The sequence below is a fragment of the Ambystoma mexicanum genome, chromosome 2p (genome assembly GCF_040938575.1).
Source record: "Ambystoma mexicanum isolate Mex_15411 chromosome 2p, UKY_AmexF1_1, whole genome shotgun sequence".
Lineage (NCBI taxonomy): Eukaryota > Metazoa > Chordata > Amphibia > Caudata > Ambystomatidae > Ambystoma > Ambystoma mexicanum.
Window position 1 is genome coordinate 307,814,123 of NC_090923.1, and position 23,438 is coordinate 307,837,560.

At 43.8% G+C, this 23,438-nt stretch overlaps 1 protein-coding gene across 5 annotated transcripts in view; it reads right to left on the reverse strand.

Annotated features, from left to right (window-relative positions):
• FGD3 (FYVE, RhoGEF and PH domain containing 3) overlaps positions 1-23,438 on the reverse strand; it is a 924,278-nt gene that overhangs the window by 168,046 nt on the left and 732,794 nt on the right. For all 5 annotated transcript variants that reach the window (XM_069643609.1, XM_069643613.1, XM_069643610.1 and 2 more), the window contains 2 exons: positions 3,247-3,393; positions 3,065-3,157 (listed from right to left, as the gene is read on the reverse strand). In XM_069643609.1, coding sequence (XP_069499710.1) covers positions 3,065-3,157; positions 3,247-3,393 — 240 coding nt within the window. The remainder of the gene's footprint in view (positions 1-3,064; positions 3,158-3,246; positions 3,394-23,438) is intronic.

Sequence of the window (23,438 nt, forward strand, 5' to 3'; positions counted from 1 at the left end):
TCCTGCTCCATCCTTCTCCTTTATTCCTCAACCTGTTCTATATTTCCACCGGTAGGGCTCCTGGCCTGTCTGCCTCCCCATCTTTCTCCCTCTCCCTGTGTCTATGTGCCTACCCCCCTTCCTGTGTCGCTATCTCCCCGTGTCTCTCTCTCTCCCCGTTTGTCTCTCTCTCTGCGCCTGCCCTTCTCTCTCTTTTTCCCCCCATCACCATCTCTACCAGCCCCCTTCTCCATCCCTTCTCTTTCAACCTGGGGCCCCCTCCGACCCCTGCATTCAAGGGTACTCCCCAGACCCTAGGTTCCATGCCAGTGGGTGTGCCTAGCTAGTATGCCTGCCATCAAAGACTCCCCTTGTGCCCGCAGTCCAGCACAGGCAATCACCTGTGTCCAGTGTGTCTAATATTTCCTGCTGGCAATGAGTCTACTCCTCATCCTGTAATAAATATGTTCCTGGTATCTACAAAGACGTGTGCCTTCATTGTGTTCCCACTTTTCAGTGTAGCCTGCCTGTTATTACAAGAGGGGGGCACAGTCTGTCTGCGTACAAAATGCACCCCCACTGAATCTGTTGACTTCCTGGTCTAAAACAGTGGCTCTGACTGGGGGTCTCCCACATGGCCTCCCTTATTTTGGCCTGCGTTCCACTTCCACAGCACACTGCACAACGATCAGGATGCGAAGAGCCACAATTCTGGAGGAAGATACTTCAATAAAGATTCCTGCCATGGAAGCTGGTGATCAAGACAGAGACCATCTTCCATTTTCCTGACAGTGTAGCAGGGTGGCATGAAGCTGAAGTTATGAGGGTTGAGGAGGTATCGAAGTGCAGACAGGTTAGTGACCTTTTTTAATCATACAGCAGAATTTGATTTTATGGCAAAGTGGACAGTGGAAGCAGACAACCCCTTGCTTGGAGTTTGGGATTATAGCAGTGGGTAAAGCTTCTGATCCATGCAACCAGACTGTCTGCTCACACTCAGCTAATTATTGGAGTGATGGGAGGCTATTCCTTCCAGTATTCACTAAATATTCTCTTGTTCTTGTGTGTGAGCTCTCAGTACTGAAAGGATTCTGGATGACGCAGTGATCTGCTTATGGGGCACAGTCTCTTGGCGGGAGGGGTATGGTCCAAAGGAAGATCAATTTGAGAATTCAAAGCCTCTTGGAAGAGGACAGATTTCAGGCTAAGGTACACGTAGTTCAATATCCTCTGGCAGTAGCTATGCCATAAAAACTAGTAGTGGCGGGCATATGCTAAATGTTTGAACAAGCTTGAAGAGGAAGAACCAACTGCACTTTAAGGCTGTCCCTAGACTGCAGTCTATGTTTTCAAAGAAGAGGAATTAAATAGTACACTGTGTTAAGGGCCACAGATGGGGAGAGCATTATCAGGCCATCATGCTGCACAATAACAAGTGACATGAGAATAATGTTGGGCAAGGAAATCTTGGTTTGCCTGAAAGTGTCAAAGGCTGAAATCAGGTTGGCAGTTGTGTAGGATACTTTGGGCTTTCAGAAATCTTAAATGTTGTTGCATAAACTGCCCTTCTATTATTGTTCTTGTGACTAGAAGGCGAGGGAGGCAGAAAGCGGGCACTTTGCGTTCAACTTTTTATAAAAGGCAGTTCTTATCACGTTTTAATACACATGGGGCTGATCTTGTAGTTTTGATGTTGTGCATTCTTTCAAAATTTCCATCTGACATGGCTCTTCTACAAATATGGATGCACTCATTTTCCCTGAAGGAAAAGAGAAAGGCTCACTGATGGGAATGTGATCAGCGACATTTACATCTGAGACGGAGAGTGATGGTAACGTTTTGCCACCCTGACCTGTACCAAGCACAGGTTTCCTCTAACTACTATTTTCTATGGTTATCTTCTATTTGATTTGATGTGTTTTATTACAAACACAATATGCATGGTTGAGATTATAATGATCAGAGTACTGAGATATGCCCTGATGAAGGACTATGAGAAAGTCCAAAATGCATTGGCACGTTATGCATCTGCACAAATAACAAGTACCTGAATAAATTGAGTTGTTTTGCAAAAAGTGGAATTGAGAATTCAATTGGACAATTCAGTACATTTAAGATACATGAACAGGGACCTTTGAAATTTCTTTGCTTTTAACGAAAAGCACACACATTTTGTATGCCTCCATCTTGTCTTTTTGAGATGGCTAGATATTGTGAATGCTGTTTTTCCACCGGTGTGCAATATGCGATACAATACTACACGTTTGAGTTCAGTTCTGTAGAGGTTTATCTAGGTGTACTCTAGTGTCTAAGGAGGGTGTACTGATCAATTTAGGCAATCAGTACTCGTGCATTTATACTGCTGCTATTGTATTATAAACAGAAAGATGTGACATTTATATACATTTGGTCCCCAATACACTGGCCACAATTTGCGAGTAAACCATAATTTCCTTTGTGAAATTTAAATAAATGGAACTTCCTGTCAACCAGAATGAGTATTCTTTAAATAAAAATGAATGGTGGAATTGTTTTCCTTTAATATACATCATCTCATCACATACAATATCATACATGAGAACATGGAAAACGTTCAGGAGTTGTGTCCTTTCTAAATCTAGGAAGGGTGAATAACTGGTGGGATTTGCAGGCAACCAATCTTTAGAAATGTTCATAGAAAGTGAACATAATATCACATAAAACCAATAGCATGGTTCATAACAGAGGATATGGACAAAGGAAGCCCTTACATATTTAATATCTTAAAATGAGTTCCAATAAATACTGGGATGCTTTTAAAAACCAGGAGATCAGTATTTATGAAATTCCAGTGACTGTTTGTAAAATACATTCTTTATAAGAATTTATTTTTGAAGAACGCACCTTTACATTTACTACGTTATTTTTAAGCACACTCTTCTATTGCAGATATTTAAGGTTGCTAATAAGTGGCTTTGAACTTTTGGAGAAAGCAAAATCCAAACCAAGACCACAATTGGTCTGTATATCTTCGTTCCCAATAGCTTTGATTTACAGTGGAACAGGGACAAATAAAATAAAACACACAGACATGTATCATACTAACCTGTAAACCTTCTATCTCAATGTTTTCTCGTACGCTGTACTTTTGGCCAATGAGTCTCAATTTTGGGACACAGTAGAGCAACATACTATTAAACTGTAAAAAGAAGAGAATAAGTATTTAGGCAAAAAAATTAAATATAAAACCTGACTGGTTAATGAAATAATTGTGTCTAAGCAACTTACCAGAAACAAATACCTATCTTGCGTCGCTCCGTTCTTTGCAGAGAGCTTGTGAATGTGCCCTTCTTTAATAAGTTCGTTAGCTGGATTCACAATGTACTCTTCACCTCCAAGTCGTTCATATACTTCAAGCAGCTTATGCATCTTTTCCTAAAATGGAAATACATAAGTGGTATGTAGAATTGAAAACCTTATTCCTAAAATAAATGCATTCTTGTTGCTCCACATATAGAATATGTTGCACGTGTTGTCGAGTGCAGTTATAAGTTGATGTGCTCTCTAGTGAAAAGGTATTGGAGATGAACGAGAGGAGCAGCACGGATGATTTTATATGGAAAATCTCTGGGGAAAAACGTGGCTTGGCACAGAGACATTTTGGACTCCAGCAGGGGCCGCTAACATCAGCACAATGGACTATTCGACAAAGAGAAGGAGAGTGCACGTGATCACTGAACTCTGCATGTTTGTCATATTGCACGCAAATAAACAAAGGTACTGTTCTGTAAAAGACACATTGTTCACAAGAAGCCCTCATAAATGCAGAGAGCTTGACTGGACTGAATGAAGCATAAACAAAAACAAAAAGGGAGCTATTGGAATTAACCAAAATCCAAGAAAGGAGTGAAACAGTCATGGAAAGGGATATAAATAGTATGGCCCATAATATCTACTTATTCAATACAGAAGCAGACCAATCAGGAGAGAGGCCGACCAAGCAGGAGATAGGCTGACCAAGCAGGGGACAAGGCGACCAATCAGGAGAGAGGCCGACCAAGCAGGAGAGAGGCAGACCAAGCAAGAGAGAGGCAGACCAAGCAAGAGAGAGGCAGACCAAGCAAGAGAGAGGCAGACCAAGCAAGAGAGAGGCAGACCAAGCAAGAGAGAGGCAGACCAAGCAAGAGAGAGGCAGACCAATCAGGAGAGAGGCTGACCAAGCAGGGGACAAGGCGACCAAGCAGGAGAGAGGCAGACCAAGCAAGAGAGAGGCTGACCAAGCAGGAGATAGGCTGACCAAGCAGGGGACAAGGCGACCATTCAGGAGAGAGGCCGACCAAGCAGGAGAGAGGCAGACCAAGCAAGAGAGAGGCAGACCAAGCAAGAGAGAGGCAGACCAAGCAAGAGAGAGGCAGACCAAGCAAGAGAGAGGCAGACCAAGCAAGAGAGAGGCAGACCAAGCAAGAGAGAGGCAGACCAAGCAAGAGAGAGGCAGACCAAGCAAGAGAGAGGCAGATCAAGCAAGAAAGAGGCAGAAAAAGCAAGAGAGAAGCAGACCAAGCAAGAGAGAAGCAGACCAAGCAAGAGAGAGGCAGACCAAGCAAGAGAGAGGCAGACCAAGCAAGAGAGAGGCAGACCAAGCAAGAGAGAGGCAAACCAAGCAAGAAAGAGGCAAACCAAGCAAGAGAGAAGCAAACCAAGCAAGAGAGAAGCAGACCAAGCAAGAGAGAAGCAGACCAAGCAAGAGATGCATCTGTCTCAAGGGAAGAGCTGTGAGGAACGTTACGGGAACAAGACACATTCAGTAAAGTGACAGATGTGAACACAGCAGATAACAAAGATGGGCAAATGTGTGCAAGCGTACAGTGGCAAAATGCACCTTCAAATACAATATTGAATCTATTGACCCCCTAAACATTTAGCTTTTTAGAATCTCTGAACTATTTTTGTGGTCAGACGACTTTACTGAAGTCAGCCTGACAATGCAACCATTTAGTATATGGCTTAGTATATGGTTATATCGCAGCCCATATGGATCTGAGGGCAGGGTTGCTTTTTAAGCACCTTATTTTGGTCCTAAGGTGATTATATAATCTTATAATGGCGGTAGGGAGTAGTCTGGAGTCAGCTGTAATCTAATTTCGGCTTAACCAGGGATGTAGGCTGATTCATTGCATTAGTATACCAATGTCACATTAAGGTAGTCATTGGGGAAGTAAGGCATCTCTTTTTGTCTGACTCTCAGCCATCTCTGTTTGTGGAAAACATGAGGCAGGACTAAAATGCCCCTTGCGTAAACATGGGTTCAGTCTGCTGAGGCCAGCCCTGCAGCCCCTATTATGATTTGGGCTGCTGCTTTAGACCAGTCCCTAGCCCTAGACAAGCCATTACACAACCTGCCTGAGTGGACCTAAGTGGTTGAGGATTTTTGTGGCAATCTGATTAGCTGGCTACCAAAACCTTTGTTTAGGTACCCTGGGATGTGATTGATTGGCAGCCTTAAGCAAGCCTGTGAGTGTATGTGTTTTTCTAGGGGAGACCCTGGCCATGCAGCAGTTCTGCCTGCGTTTGGTTGAGCTCTGTGGGTTTATGTACCCACTGAAAGATTAGGTGCTGAAAAGCTGCTGCAATTTTGGGTCCAAATTTGGCCATAGTTTAGGGGCTTGTTTCGTATTACCTCCAGTTTGGATTTATGGTTGCTGGACACCCTTCCTGTGCTGTACCCTTCCTCCTCATTGGATGGGCAGAGACGTCCATACAGGGACCATCTCTGGCCCATTTACCCACTGCTTTCCTCTTTTACTACCTGGGCCTTGCGACAAATGTGACCCCTCCAAGTGGGTCCTAATGTGTTTCAACAATTTTACAAAAAGTGTGATTTTACTTAATGTAAATGTTTTTGCTGGGTAACTTACCTCATCGTCCTTTGAGTCACATTCAACAAAAACTGTTTTACTTAGCTCTGTTGCAACTTACCTTGGTTACTTTTTAGAGTTTGTGATTGTCTTTGGTGTACAAATGTTCTGTTGTATATTGTTTGCGAAATATTGAAAAGTCAGTAAGATTCCTTTTGGTTAGGCATCCCTTAAGGCAGGGGTCTGCAACATTAGGCTCTGCAGAAGTTTTGAACTACAACACCCATCGACCTAGCTAGCACAGTCAATGGTGAGGGATCATGGAAGTTGCAGGGAGAGCCGCAGGTTGCAGAAACCTGCACCTTAGGGACATGTTTTACCTATATTGTGTGGGATGCATTGCCTGTGTTGAGGTTGTTTGAGATGCTGCACAAGACTAATGTTGAGAAATTATCATCTGCTTGGTGTCAGGTGTCTCTGCTACAGGTACCCAAAGCAGGGCCCATTACTGTTATCTGGGAATACCAATAAGACCTGCTGATGTGGCAGGACAAGTAAATTCAGTACTATCTGTTGAATCTGCCCCTACTGCTGAGGCTCTGTTTTCTCTAGATATACAGGGTACATTAGGGTTCGAGAAGTGGAGTGTGTGCAGAAAAGGGCCCTACTAGAAATTGAAGAGATAATTCAGGAATCTTCTCCCAAAAAAGGTATAAGCTGAATTAGCTTGCAACCTGGCTGAAAAAGAGCCTGACCAAGCACATAGGATTGAGCCTGATAAATTGGAGCTACAGGAAATCAACCCCAATAATTCTGGTTCAAGATCTGAAGTTGATTCCTGATCTCACCTTAAGCCAACGTTCCCTAAGAACTTAGTATGGTTGTGGAAGGTACATATGTTTTAGAATGGTTGCTAGTAGATTGCAGGATGTATACGATGTAAAAAAGGCTGCACCTCTTCTCTCCCATCTTTCACAGGGAGCATGTGCTGCTATCCTATTGGTGAGTGGAGAGGGTAAATAATGAGAGCATGAAATTAGTTCTGGTACAGAGATTTGGTGACACTCCCACTCATTGTTTGTGAAACCTCAGGGATTTAAAAAAGGGATTATATTCAATGGGTGCCATTGATGCATGACTCCTTGAAAAAGATGAATAGTTGGGTGAATGGCTAAAGAGTGGACTCATTTGAGAACATGAGGGATTCTTGCTCGTGTATGCTTGCTCTCATGACATGCGTTAGCACTTAACTGATACAAAGGTCTCAGATCATATGGAACTTGCCAAGATGGTGGACTTGTGTTTCTTATAGTCAACCACAAGGAGAAGGGGAAAGTTAAGTCAAGTCAAATTTAATGGTCTGCAAAGTAGGGACAGGTAAGTCCCTTGGGTGTGGGTTACTTAAGAAGGATGGCAATAATAACCCAAAGGTTTGTAATGAACACTCAGAAATTCCCAGACTTGCTAATGCTTTGTGGGACTGTAGATCAACTGATAATCAGAGTATTCCTAGCTGTTCCAACTAGTTAGTCGACGCAAGTGCCTTATGGACCACAGTTCCTATACAGGCATGGCAGATAGATTCTTGGAGGCTGCCCAGCAGTTTGTTGCTGGGTGTAGCATGAGTATGCACATTGCATATTCCCACTTCTGGGCACAGCTTAGTGTGATGAATCCAGTGGAGTCATGACTGATTCCCTGGTGGTGACCTCTTCCCATATGCCCAGGGGACAGCAGCTGCTACCTGATCCTGATGGCGGCTGTATGAGGGAGGATCACATGGAGGAGACAACTACCAGGGGGAGGAGGTCACTCCATCAGACGAGACACAGTATTCCCCCTCTTTCCTCTGAAGAAGACCCTATAATACCAGAGCTCTTAATGGCTTACTGTCATCCCAGTCAAACCACCAACTATGACTCAAACACTCACTATTCAGACATAACACCTTCTGTTTCTGATGTACTTTTGTGTGAGACTTTTGAATAACACCATCTAAGAAATACAGTAACATCTATGGACTTCAATTCCCATAAACCCACAAGTACTGAGACGAGGAGGAGGAAGGAGTTTATGCAAACCAAGAGAAGCCCAAAGCTTAACACGCAGGCTAGTTGTTTTACTGAACCTAAAGTGAACGGGACATTTAAATATGGAATCTGCACTAATAGAAAAGGCAGTGCGAGAGAGAACAGTGCAGGACAAAGCAGTGTGAGAGGAGACATGCAAATCCAAGCTGCGGCTCACAAACGTGAGTCACACATACCAGTGTGGTGAGAAGTAAGGAGAGGCACAGAAGGCACACCCGAAGGACTGTGAAAGCACCAGGAGTTACAGAGGAGATCCTGGAGGTACGGTCATGCAGAGAGACAGCAGGTCATGGAGACAATCTGGAAAGTGAACGCTGAACTGCAAGAAATGCCGGGGGAGCAGTGTGAGAAGCAGAACCACTGAAAAGGCTTTATCGCATAGGAATGCCAAGTGTCAGAGATGTTGAGAACGAACAGTTAGTCCATCCAAATCCATTGGGGACACTGTGGCATATTGGCACGCATGCAACCGAGTGACTGAATGGTATGAGATTGCAAATACGGACAATACTCAAAAGTGGTTTTAATGCAGACAAAACCCAATACCAATTCAATACCCAATAAGAAGAATATTTGAAAGCAGACAAGACAAAGAGCAGCAACAAACCCCATGCAAGTACAGACACATGCAATGCCAATGCGGAGGAAACCTGAAGCAAATAGGAGAATATAACAAGCACTTCAGGGTATATGCTACTGTGATATGGTGAAAAGAACAGTGAAACGGAAAGGTGAAGCAAATAGGCAAATATACCAAGCACTTCTGGGTATATGCTACTGTGATATAGTGAAGAGAACAGTGAAACAAGTCCTGGCAAGGAGAGTACACCAGGCAATTCACAAAAGTTATAGGAAATTCTGATATTGTGGAAAGATACCTGGCAGGCGAGTATACCAGGGCTCTGAGAAGCCTATGAGAGACGTCCTCCTGGCAGACAAGTACACGAGGCACCTGAAGTTGTATACATATTCTGACATTGTTAGAAGACACCTGGCAAGGGGGTATACCAGAAGGACTGAAACCACAATAGAAGGATACTTGGCAGGGAAGTATACTAGGCGATCCACCAAAGTTACAAGAAGATCTAAAGAAAGACTGTTAGGGAATATACTCTTTGAACAAGAACTTTGTGAGTTCAGTGTAGACACAAAGGAACTGTTGCATACAGAGCCACTCTTGCTATCCTACTCTTAAAAGGTAGGAAGGGAAGCACACTCCGGCTTTCCTTGGAATACACATTTGTTGGAGTCACCCTCATATTTTTGGTTGTGAACACTTTTTTCTGACATCAAGTCAAAGCCGTTTCCTTGCACCCTTTGTTGTTCTGTTTCTGGTGTGAGGGTCAGCTGAGGGCACAAGACTGCTTTTAAGTTACTGACTACTTGTCACAGAGTTATCTTTAGCTTTTAGTTTTCTAGGTAGGGATGTTCCTCTTCAGAATAGGGATAGAGAGGTGTTTTCCCAACCCACTTCTGTTTAATAAAATGCCTGACTTTGAGAATATCAAAACTGTGTGTCAGGCTCTCATTTCTGACCCCTCACAGTAGGTTGGCTTTGCAATGGTGCTGGCTCCCGCCATCGCTTTTTGGCCTGCTGTTTCCTTCTTGGGTGTTACTGCCTTTCCACTGTGTCTGGGAATTAGACTTGACAACTATTACCCACAATAGGCGCTTGTTCAATGTGCAGGATGAGAGTGAAGGCCAAAGCTTACTATCTAACCCATAAAGAACTGTAAGGGTAGCAGCCTGACAGACAGGTGGACAGAGGTGCTGTTCAGCATTCTGTCTTCGTGTACGCTTTTGCCCAATTTAGATGCAATGTTCTAGCTATGCTAAACTCGATATATTTGTTACTTATTACTTAGTGAGTAAGCACTTATAAGGATGGTCTGGTAGGCCTGTATGGGGAAGGCTGGTGGCTGTTCTGGTGCACTTTTATTTTGCATAGACAAATCAGTCATACTTATTTGATGACTTGAATGCTTACATTATTTATTGTTGGGTGCTGACATTTTCTTATCCTTTGTCTTGAACAATGAAAAGAGCAAGCCCCCTGGCTAGAAAAATATATGAGATTTGCCACTATTCCATATTCCAAAACAGCCTTGTGTTCAAGCAGTTCTGCAGCCACTCCAGTGGATAAGATGGATATCTTTCCTGTTACTGTTCAAGAGTCCAGTGGAAACACTAGCTCTGCTGACTTACTTTATAGCAAAGTGACAGTGGCTGGGGAGGTCACCTATTTGATCGAACAATCACTGCAAAACGGTCTTTGATATAACTTTACAGGCTAGAATCTAGACAATTAATGCAAGGATCATAAAGTATGGATGCATGACCAGCCTAAAAATGGTGATGCTTTTAATATTGTGTTGCCCAGAGCGGTCTACCAAGGGGAAGGTTGTAACTTTCTGGTAACTGCCAATACTCGTACCAATGATCGTCCTAACTGCACTCAGAGCGCTGCTAATTTTGACCCCTGTAGCAAGGCAGGTACTTTAATCTTCGGGACACACAATACTGCTTCGGCATCCATGACTAACCGAGAAAACTCTACTAAGTGCTTTGGCTCGGATTTCTGCCACCAGTCAGTGAACTTATTAGATAGCTCTTGTAAGGAAGGCATGGCATCAGAGTAAGAAACAAGTGATCACTGTTCAAGAATGTTTATGAAACTGTAAAAATGGGTGAGATAAACGCCTAATCTAAACCTAAATCTAAGATGGGAGCAAGCTACGACCATCAAATAATAATACAATCCAAGTGGAGTGTAGTCAAATAAAAAGGGACTATACTAAAAAAAGACTATTGTGAATCCTTACAGCAATGCTACAAAATAGTGTGGGATAATGTTCACAAGAAAAGAAAGCGTGTTCACAAAATGATAGTTCAGGATGTTATTGCCGGGGTCTCCTTTCCCCACATCTTTAGCACGGTACAAAGCACCTCCAGCTTTGCATCGGTTGTATTTCGGCAGCCGAAGTCTGTTGGTTGGGATCTTGGAGGCCTGTGAGCGTTGGTTATGGCGAACTTCTGCGAGAGATAACGAGAGGCTGCATTGGAGAGGCCTCTGTGCGTGATCGATAGGGTCTTGAAGATAATTATTTCATGAATTGGAAGACAGTGAATGCTTCTTCTAGCACCAGAGATGTGATCTCTTTTGGGAATGTTGAGGGCAGCTCTGATAGCATTGTTCTGGATCACCTGCATCTTGCCTATGTTATGATTCGAGCTGCCCGCAAAAAGTGCATTGCAGTCATCTAACCTTGCACCGATAATGGCCCGCGCTTTTGTGAGGCAGCTGTCTTAGGACTGCTCCGGAGGCATTGATCACTTTTGTCGTGTGCACGGCAGATGAGGCAATGGTACTCACCTATTGCGAGAGAGGGGGTGGAGTCCAGGTACACTCCTATGGTCTTTACTGAGGCGGACGCCAGGATTAGTGTACCATCAATGTTGAAGGAACCATATTGTGGGTCAAGCTTCTTTATAGTTGTCGGGATCCTACCACCAGGATCTCAGTCTCATCATTCAGACAAAGACCATGTGTTACCATCCAGGTTTGGATCGTGGAGTAGACTTTGTTTAAGGCAGTAGTGCCATTTGAGTAGTTGCCTGACAAGGAGAGCAGAATTTGGGTGTCATCAGCATAGTTTGTGTAGGATATGTTGATGGCATCTCGAAGGTCAAAAAGTGGTCTTGTGAATATGTTGTAGAGGGTGGGTGACATGCATGATCCTTGGGGTGCACCACATGAGATCAGAGAGGGAGGTGCGCTGGCGTTTTCTGCGAAAACTCTTATGGATTGGTCTTTAAAGAATGAAGCAACCCAGGCCGTGGCTTCAGTGGAGAAGTGGGTGGCAGTGGTAAGGAGGTTACAGAGAATTTGATGGTCAACCAAGTCAAAAGCCGCTGAGAGGTCTAGGAGAAGTAGTAGGGCAGGTTGCCCCACATTTCGGATATCATCCAGCTGGTTCTTAAGGTCAAGTAGGGCGGATTCCGTGCGATGGCCGGGACAGAAGCCTGATTGTCGTGTACCAAGGACTTGATGTGCCTCAAGGAATTGCTGAATTTGGACATAGGCCGCTCTGTCCAAGATTTTCAGGAGGAATGGGACGATAGTGATCAGTCTAATTATTGGGGATGGAGGGGTCGATCCCATGACTCTAAGGCGGGATGGTACTATGCCGGAGGCGAAGGATCCATTGATAAATTTGGTAATAAATGGAACCAGGGTGTCTATGCAGTCATTTCTGATGGTGTCTGGGAGAGAATCTCCTTAGCACCTTGAAGGTTGATGCTTTTAAGGATGAAAGCAGTGTTCTCTTCTGTGATAGGGCTGAAATAGAATGTGGGGCACCGTTCAGAGATGACAGGGCCAGTTGTGGCAGGGCTTGGATAGTGTAATGTTAAAGGGGGCACCGGAAGGCTATTGAGTGAGGTTTTTTATCCATTTTGTTCAGCATGGTATTTTGCATCGCTGAACACCAGGCATTATCTTTAATGATGACTGGGGGGGGGGGGCTGCAGGAGTTTCTAGCTCCTTTAAAATAGTGAACAGCTCATCACATGTTTTGTAATTCACATTGGCAAGGTTGTACATGGAAGCTTTGGCCGTGAAGATGGCTTGTTTGTAAGTTCTGTCCACATTGGTGAACAGAGTTTTTAGTGTGCTTGAAGGTTTATTTCGCCAGTAAGTTTCAGCAGTGTGCTGTAAAGCATGGAGCTCACAGAGATCGGAGGTGAACCAGGTGTTAATGTGTTTAACTTGTTTAGCTTTACATGGTGCCAGGGGGGCAATTGAGTCTCAACTGCAGTCATGAGTGTGTTGGCGTAGAGGTCGGCAAGTATGTGGGGTCATTGGTGCAAAGGTTATGCTGAAGCAATGGCACTAACAATGGAGCAATGGCATCTGAGGAGTTTACAGGAGCTGCAGGCTAGCATATGGGGTAAAATGGTAGTTGTAGGTGTGGGGTTTGCTGTGTAAGAAATGATGATGGATACAATGTGGTGGTCAGACCAGGGGCACGGGTTGTTAGCGCAGATATTGGTGTGGCAGTTGAGGTCTGCTACCCAGTCGAGCGTACTACCTTTGTTGTGTGTTGGGTTGTGGATACGATGAATAAAGGCAAGAGTGCTGAGAGAGTTAGCTACAGAGCAAGCATGAGGATTAAGGGGATCTTATAGGCCCAGGTTCAAGTTTCCTCGGAACATAGTTCTGGATGTAGGCTTGATGTTAACAGTTAGAGTATGCAGGAGATTTTCCTCAAAAGAAAGGATGTGTCCGGGTGGTCGATAGATAATGTGTAGGTGGAATGTTTGTGTGCGCGGGATGGACATTTTGGTAGATAGCAGGTCACAGTTGCCTTCAGATGATGGCGAAGAAGTCTGATGAGTAGCAATTCTTTAGCGATTAGGGCGACCCCACCCCTCTGTAGTTAAGTCTGCTGCTCCTATATATAGTATAGCCCTGAGGAATTGCAAGTGATAGAGCTGCTCCAGAGGCTGTTTATAATGCACCTACACAGAAAATGGTGTATCAAGGCGCAATAAGACAAACGAGGGGCGAGGGAAACAGGGATGAAGAATAACAAAAAAGATGGTCCTATTAGGCCTTGTGTCATTCGGATCATGCAAGTGCAGTAACAAGAAGTGCAGGGGAGTGGGGAGGACGGGTAAGCGCCAGTCAGAGAGGAATGTGCTAATGCTAAGGAGGGAAAGGAAGTGCAGGTCGGAAGTGGAGAGCACACAATTGCTGGGGGGGAGAAGGTGTGGAAGAGGGCCCCTAGGCGAGTGCTAAGGGGAGGCCAGGTGGACAAGTACCAGGGGAATGCCGAGAGTGCAGGGGAATGACTGTCCACATAGTAAGTGCGAAGACAGGGCTGGATGGGCTCAATAGGGGTGCAGGCTAGTACGGAGGGTGGGAACCCAGTAGGGCGAGTGCAGGTTTGGGGGATGGGCTCAGGGTAGACTGTGGTGCTCGGGTACACTGGGTGTGGTGGGCTGGTGCACTGTAAGAATCAGAAGGAACCAGGCAGCCAGTCAAAATGTGGCAGAGGGAGACATTAGCAGGCAGGGGTGGGAGGAGACGAAAGGAAGAAAAGAAAAGGAGGGTCTAGGCGATTGTAATGGCTATTGGTGGCCTGCGAGAGTTACAAAGATGCGGATAAGAACCAGGAAGCTGTGAACGAATTGTATGGTATTCCCCATCCTAACTTTGGGGAGGGACAGTTAATAATGTTTGTATTAAATGGGAAAACATATATAGTGATAAGGACTTGTGCACCCTTAAGGGAAGGACACAATCAGATTCCCCTGCCTACCCTATCTTTCTGCCTGCCCATGCCAAATCAACCCTGGACTATCTAATTCAAAAGGAAACCGGGTTTATGCTCATTTATAGACTGGGTCGCGAGTGATCATAAATCTCTTTGGATTACTCTGAAATGCAGAGTGGTGAGAAGGTATAAGAAGAGCAGCTATCATTTACCCTGGGACATAACCTCGAATTGGAGGAGCCTTTCGTTGGAAATTGATAAAGGAGAGGGACTCTAGCATCCAGGTTGCAGCAGCTCCACCCCGTTTTAGGCTTCATCTTCAAATATACTGTATGGGTTTGAAGCTCTGAGGGTTAAAGTGCAATTGCATTTTGTGATAAGCTTCCCTCCCTCACCAATCTTGTGCTAGTATTAAGCTTCTTCAACAAATAATTTGTTTGTATGACTTGATTCTGAGTGTTTGGGAAGAAAAGATCCTACAACTAGAGTTAAGCGTTTTGTAGAGAGCTACAACTACCGACCTTCAAGTGGGTAACATCTTAAACAACATCAGAAATGTCTTAAGAACAAGCAAGCCACCTTAATACGGAGGGATGTAAAGGCCTCTTGGCAGTTTGTAGCGTCAAGAAAGATTCACTCCCCCTTCAACCTAGCTGCAGCACTTACTCTCTGCCTGTACAGATTTTCCTTTCAAGAGACTATTGTGCTTTGATATATACTTCAATACATTTTAGTAGATCGAATTAGGACAACGCTCCTTTCTATTGGACTTCAGCATGTGCTGAGTACAGGACTTAAATGTGCCGTCTTGCAGGAATTAGGGCTAAGGCCTTTTGGGCCCTTGTGACTTGCTATACCAGTTGGCCCTGAACAGGCAAAAGATTGATTAAAGTGTGTGGGTGGCGCCAAAGATGGGAGGGGTACCCACTCCCCTTGCAGGAAGCATTCGAAAAGGACCATCATGTGAAACGTTGACCGAAAGTAGACACTACAGTCAGACTACACGTGAAGGACAAGTTGTATTGGGTTGGCAGGAGGTGAGATATTCAGCTGCTAAAAGGCCTAGAAAGAGATTACAGAATGTGTTTTATAATTATCATTGGTTAATTATAATGCACTTAATACCCAGAGGTTTCTAAGAGCAGACACGGGGATCGAACCTGTGTTGCTCCACGTCATTTTGCTTCCAAGATGAGGACGTTGCCCAGAGCTATCCTCCAGAGGTTTAAATTTACAATCTGTCAGCTGCATAATGACCTATCAAAGTAAGGGTATAAAGGTCAGGTCAAGTAGTGTAGTCAGTTCATGATAGAAGTAGGATGCTGGTGTTTCATGCCCTGCAAGACAACAATAAAGTGGCATTTGTTTGTGGCTTGGCCTTTACAACCATGCATTAGGCTAATTTATATATCCCGGATTACAGCCATTTGAAGATGTACAAAGTCCAGGAAGTCCATAGCAAATTCTTTGGAGCAGAGGTATGGGGTTAAATAAACTGCCACCAGTTGGAAGTGGCAGACAATCTATTTCTAAAGTGATTCTTAAAGGTGGGATAAGCAACGCCTATGCTCTTATTGTGTTGTGAACTGGTTGGACATTCAGAGAGTTGGTAGCTCTTAAACTACTCCTTTTTGGTATTAGGCTCTGGACTATTCCTCATGGTGCCCTTTTCCATGAGCTTGTATAGGAATTGAACTCGATAGCCTGGCCTCAGAATTTGCTGTGGTTTACTTATATTAGAACCCAGATACCATCTCTTGGTCGGGAGTATATATGAGGGACCCTAGATCTCATACAGATGAGAGACTGAAAGCCTGCAAATAGTATTTTGGGAACAGATAAAATAGCCTGTCTCAACATTCTGAAGGGAGTTCTATGCTTGGCATTTTCATATTGAGGAAAATACAAAATTGCAACAAGGAGCATATTATTAAGTATTCATGGATTTAGACAAGCAGATGTTTTATTTGCAGTTAAGATTTGTCTTTTCAACGGGCTAGAACATATGCTGTTCAAGCCTCCACACAATGTTCCTGTGATCAGGTATCATTGGAGACCACAATTAAGTTAATCTTTTTTGCCCTCACTAGAGTGAATTGAGGACTACTAGTACCTAGGTAGACTGCTTTAAGGACAGCTAAAGCAGCAGATGAAAAGCCAGTTTGATATTCTTTTGATAATGTTCTGCAGTTGTTCATTTTCTATGAAGAGCTTGGCATAGAAGGAAAAGGTTAACAGGTCAAAATAACAGATATAGGAAGGACGTGTAATGTGTGTTATTTCTGGAATTGAAAATGAATGCCCAAAGTATATCCCAATATATATCCCTAATCTAAGGAAAGGTTCCTATGTGTCCACACAGGACAGTGTTTTTCCAAACTCCCAGTCACACACAGTGGTGTGCCCCTGCACACTTCATTTGCCAGAGGAAGCCCTTATACCCCTGCACACTTAGGGTGACGTGTAGCTCAGGAAGCATAGTTATTCCCCGGCTGCAAAGGATATTTTCAGTTACAGCATACTATCTCTCTGCCTAGATTAAATCTTCCTGTATTTGGACTGGTAGCCTTGCTTCTCCCACCGGAACCTAGACGATTGGTCCAGTAACTGTAAGGGTTTCTTGGCTACCAGTTTTAGAGTCCAAGATAACAGGATGTTCCTGATTGCCTTAACTAGTCCCAATGTCCCCTTATGTGATTGCTCGACTGGTATAGCTTCTACCTTCCCGTACGCTGGCTTTCTATAGTTTACCTTCTAGCATTGCCCGGTACTGTCCATTCTTTCCCTAGCAGCAGTGCAGCAATTTTTCCACATTCCTCTATCTGCACTCTCTGATCCTTACTCTCCTTCCGGAAAACATTCCTATCTCCCAAAGAAACTTTTTTATTTTTTTTAATTTTTTTTAAGTAAGGCACTCCCTGCACCTTTTACGCAAGAATCCAATGGAAGATTGATTCAGCATGGGTTCTAATTTGTGGGTTCATTTCCCTGGTTGAACTACTAGTGATTGTGAACCAATGTATATTCTATTGTGTCTTCTTTGGGTGACAATACTGATTCTTGGAGCCGTCTCATGTATATCCCTATGAGCTGTTCATGTAGGAATCTTGTTATTTTACCCATGTACAAAACCCTGACACTCATTTCCCCCTCCATGAAGGTCTGAAAGCACTATGGTTAAACCAACATGTACCACCTCCTGGGTTTCATGATATAGCATGTGGTTCCTCAAGCATCCACATCTACCAGCTTTCCATTAGGTGTGGTAAACATGTGACCTTCACAACAACTGCCCTCGCCTGTGACATTAAGGTACATCTGATTGCCATCCAAGTATGTACAGTTGTGCAGGTTTGAACCAAGAGAACTGACATGTGAAGATGGAACTGAGAACTACTCGTGGGTCATCTACTTTACCACCATAGCAAGAAAAGGTCTTCAAATGAGGTACACACTTACAGACTCTCAAGCACAGTGAAGGATTAAAGAACTTAACAGGGTGATGTGCAAGTCACAATTCGAAAACAAATTACCATAAAAAATGCTCTTTGAACATGAAGTGTGCATTGCAAAGAGCATTGTCCATGGATGGCTCTCATCATTTTCTGCTAGAGGAGATGCTTTCCAGGATGTGTGAGTTGAAGAGGTCTGCTTTCTTGGAGGATTAAGGTCTAAAACAATTTTTCACTCAGTTTACTTTAAAATCTGCTATAAGTACAGAGGTGATTGCCCTAAATAGATTGTTTTTTCAAAGAGCATGTCTGTAATTTGTGCTCGACTTTCAGACACGAGTTTCAAAATCATGAACCAGACTGGCCTTCTCAGTGGCGATTTCATGAGATAAAAAGATGAGCAAATGAATCTGGATGGCAAGTCCAATGCAGATTCAATAATGGTGCATCCCTGTAATTGGTCTTTTTTCAAACTAAAATGCACCATGACCAACTACAAACTCTTCAATTTGTTTTTAGTCAGAAGAAGCATAGGCAGAATTTGCCTGTATGCGTTTAAGCCGGGCTAAGGTGAATCCTTGCTTATCATTCAACAAAAATATAAAGCCAGCATAGGTTGCCTCTACCAGTAGCACACTCCACAGCTGAATCAGTTAGAGGTTGTAATACAACAACTTCTGTTACATATTCCTATAAATTGGAAACATGGAATTAGAAAGCCATCTACCACACTATTAAGAAATGAGTAGGGGGTGTTGTCCCGATCCAAGCACTTCTGCTGATCAGGAACGTACTTTAAAGCTCATGTCTCTGAATTCTTAGCAGGAACAGTGCCAACCAGTGGATTGGATGCTCACAAAGGAAGTTTCTCAAATCCTTAATCTCCAAGAAGGCGATTCTGTAGTTGTCACCACAATCTGTGGCTTCCCCAAGACAGAAACGTACATTGTCCAATGGAAAGACAAGTCCAATGAAGAGATTTTCTTAGCCTTACTCATATAGAAACCCTATTTACTCCATCCAAATACATTTTGGATTAATCTAAAAAGAAAAAAAAATCACCTGGTTCACAATCTTCATTTGATGAAAATGTAGCCACAAATGAGCCAGGACTTGGCATAGGACTTTATTTCATTTGTGAATAGGTATCCTTTAGGACCACAGTATTTACATTTTTAAATAATGGTGATAAGATGATGCGACTCAGGACGTATGCAATCACTGTAACTGTTGCAAGCAAAATTATAATTTTCTTTTTTTTTATTAAGTGCACTTGCTTAATTAACCTTGCACACTTCATATAAAAACCATGCTTAAAAAAGTGTTAAAAATACCTCTAAATTTCCGTTCATTCAGGACAGTTCATTAATATAATATACAAAAACAATCTCATTAAAACAGCATTGTAGACCCACTAAAAACAATAATCTGGTTCTCAAAATATTAAAAATATGGTGTGCCTTAGGAGGTAAAAACAAGCGATTGAGCCCCATATAGCAGACTCCAAAATTGGTCATGTTCAACATTTCTAAACATGGCATATCCTTTATTGTACAAACATTGGAGCCTATGACATTGGGATAGGATATGTTGCGCGGTCTCTACCACTTCCCCGCATATTCTACAGAGTCTCGTCTCTCTATGCCTTGCCAGGCTCCTGTATAACCCGAGACTGGCAGAATGTCAAACCTTAGAAAAAGAATAAAATGGACCACCCCGGATAGCACAGAGTAGTACGATAGCTCTGAGGAGTATCCCCAAACAGACCTTGATGGGAGTATGGAACATATCTGGGTCGTAGAGCCAGTAGGTCTAATGATGATATTCGGTCTTGATGCTGTTTTCTCCTCAATTTTGGCACGATGGAATTCGACTTCAGACCTGGGTACTTCACTCACACCAATGTTGGAGAAATGTCTCAGAACTGTTTGTTCCATCTCTCTAAACCAAAAACTCCTGGAAAGCATTTGTGAATGTCCAACTGGGAGGTTCAAGAGGCTTGGCTTACAAGAGTCTTCAAAAGTGATCTTTGCCCACAACCTACACACAGCAACCTTCCAAAGAGAATTCAGAGACTGTAGGACAAGTTCAAGCCTAATTATAATTATGGGCCCGAATGAAAGAGTATCTTGAAAACTGAACTGGCAAGCCTACAATCATAACAAAGAGGCCACCGATCAATGCCTACCTTCTTAAATGGCTTGCAGCTGGACAAAACTGAATTGCAAGCTGATGTAATTTGAACACCAAGGAGACATCAACAGCAGGGTGTGCTTGGACCCCATGCAATGGGAGGATGAAGTTATTTGGCCTGTGTCTAAATGTGCTTGAGTTGGTGGTCACTTATATGTTGTCTGAGAATCATTTATTTAGGGCAATGAAGACATTATATGTGCTTTGAGTTCAACTCTCCCACTCTCTTAAAGTCAGGTGTAGATCATGCTAATTCTTTTCCCTTTGCTAGCTTTCCACTCACACATACAGAAGGCCTAGTAGTTCAAACTCTGAAGGTCTTGCAGCTTGCTTCGATCTGCTGATGGAAGTACTTGGGCACATATCAGAATAGAAATGCCAGGGATTAGGCTGAGAAATGACCCTCCGACCAACACTGTTCTTTGTCGTGAACTCAGAGGCCTAGTTGTGCACAGCACCTTCTCAATATTGTATGATGAATCAATCTGCTCTCTTCTGAACCCTGCATAGGACCCAGAAGGAATATGGCCTGAATCTGCTCATCCCAGAGAGGCTCCTTCTGGAAGTTAAAGGCTCATAGAAGCCCTAGCACGGCACTTGGGCAGTAGGCAGTTCCCAAGCAGTTACCCTGCCTTTCTCTGATCCTTATTGTCCACATTGTGCAATGAATTGCTTTGGTATATGTAAAAAGAGAGAGGTGCGGTTAGACGCCAGAGCACAAGTGAAATTAAAGAAAGACACAGTTTGCATTGTGACAAGGTCTTCTAAGATACAAATAGTCATACAAAATCAGGAATTTGCAGACTAGGGATGATCCCAGTATTCTCTCCCTCATCCTTTATGGGGGTCCCACCTCCCTAGCCCAGTCTCCCTACTCCAACAGCCATGGTGACAGCACAGATTCCCTCTATAGCCGGGTGACCCCTAATGTCTATGCTAGCCCCACTATAGGGAGTCCTAAGGGTCATAGACTTATGTATATAGCTCTCTCAGGGTCTTACTAAGTGGCCTAGCAGAGTGGTCAATTTGCCCTGGATGACCCTCCCTCAACCTTTTCCACACTATTATGTGCTTTGCTGTCTTTTCTCCACTGCTCTCTCTCTCCACTCCATCTATCCCTTCTCCCATCTACACCTTCCTAATCTCTCGCTTCTCCACAGTCTGTGTCTTGGTCTCTCCTTTCAGCTCTCTGGCTCCCTTCCTGATCTCTCTAATCCCCCCCCGCCCCATTACCGCTGCCTTGATAATCCTCTGGCCTACTGCATCCTGCTCCCCTCCGTCCACTTTGTCTCTCTCCTACTCTCAATTACCATCCTGCTCCAAAAGTACCTCTAATCACTCTCTGACTGACAAATGCGTACCACCCCCTCCACACCAAAACCTTACCTGCACTCTCTCTACATGGCAAAAGTCTCCACCAAGTCCGCCTCCACCTGGAAATAGATCTTCTGTAATTTAGGTGCAGGTACATTTTTCTTACAAGCCATCATTTGGTGTTCTGATCGAATCCCATTGTGTATAGCCGGTTGGTGTTGGGTACCTTGTTCTGCTGTTAAGGTGGTGTGGACCTCATATTTTTGAGCATGTGGCAAACAGCAACCCCCCTATGTGTGCAACACAAAGGGTGCACAAGGCACGTAAAGAAGCCCAGACATGGGACCGCTCAGCTTGACCAATGAGGGTGAGACCAGTCAGCCCTTGCTGGAGGGTAGAGATATCATCACTGGGCCCTGAGCTCAGACCTCTGGTGGCAGCAGTAGGATATGCTAGCAGACTAGGTCGGTCACAACAATGCTGTGAAGAGCTGAAAAGCATAAGGCACTTAGTGGTTAGAGAGGCATAAAGAGGATAGGGTGTGGCTCCGATGCCTTAGTGACAAAATAATTGAATATCCAACTTGGAACCAAATTGAGGTGCCTTGTTGAAAACCTCACAAGTGAACTGCATTATTTTGTATATCCCAATGGTGACTGAGTTGCGATGGGGTGGTGGTCATCTCATGAGTAAATAAAGCGTCTTGCGTTCACTTTGAGCATTAGGTTATAATACATGTTGGTGACAGGCTTAGTAGAGCTTGTTGTTTTGTGTTACAGGTTGAACATGTAGAACTAGGATTAACGATCCCATAGGAAATGGACCATCAGCTTAGACACAGGATAAGGTTAGAGTGGAGTTATTGTTTGGACTTATTAAACAAAATGAGCACTACATTTTGAAGGATGTTACCAGAACAAATATGGTTTGCTGTAAACTGATGCATGATGTTATTTATATGTGTAACACTGCAGGAGTCATTTCTTTGTACCCCATAATGGGCCTGCTCACTAATGATGGGCGACTTATTGCACAGCAGGGATAGCACAGGCTGCTGAATGGGCTACAGGCAGCTGTATACTGTTGGCTCATTATACACTCAGGTAAATGGATGAGCAGCACCATTCATGAATATAAATGAGCTGAGAGTCATCAGTCCCTGAGGCAACTATACTTGAAAGGCATCAATTTATATAGCTATTAAGGCTTACCAGTGAGTAACTCGTAGGCCCCATTGCCCCTGGGAAAGGTTGGAGTGTGTTGTGGCTGCCACAGCCAGAAATACCACATTCACTGGGCTTCAACGCAGCTTCCCCTCCTCGCAAGCTCCTCACTTATTATCTAGTCTGACAAGAATGTACAAAAAAAGAGCCCAGAGGTCATAAATGTTTTGAACATTGCATTGCTCTTACCCCCTCCTGAGCTTTCTAATATTGTCTATGGAACATTCTTTGCAATGGAATCCCAACCAGCCTCCACTCTGGGTCCTTACTCCCCCCAACAAACCTGCAGTGTTTGCTGCAGAAGCTGTCGAGCTGGGAGGCAAGTGAGGTGAGATTGTCACTCTGCCTCACAGAGGGTCCGGAGTTTGCCACCAAGACTGCTGCCCGCAGCTGTGTAAAGCAAGGCGTCAATTCCATGGCACCAAGCCTGCCACACTCTTGAGTTCAAGCTTATAAATTCCAAATACCCATGCATTGACATAGAATAATTTTTAACAAATGTCCAATGGCAGGACAAGACACATTTACAAAATCGAATCAATCTCACGAAGGCATGGAACTTGTAGCCAAAAAGGTCATTCAGAAAGGTGTCATTTGGACACAGGGGGATGTTAGGTGGAATGTTTTGTCATACTGGCTGGTGTAATGGAAGATCTTTATTGCACCACATCAATAGGAGGCCTCGTGGACACCATTTTGTGCCAACTACTTACAGGTTTCAGTGACCACTCCTCTGTGATCTCTTCTAAGAGTAAGCAGAAGGAGGCCAACTACCTGGAAGTACATCTGTGGCAATCAGGACTAACATGGTTCACTGTTGCCATCTAGTGGGCAGGTGCATACAGTGCAATTAGTGCATACAACCATTTCAGAAATCTACTAAAATACTGCATAGGGCAGGATAACATGGCACTGGGGAGAGGACAATATTTCAGGCATTAATGTGTTACATCAATTTCAGTTAATCGTAGATCCAGTGAATAATGTGTTGTGACAATTCAGGAAATGGATACAAGTCAGAGGAGGCCATCATAGGCACTGCACTAACTGATTATTTGATACATGTCATGTTTTT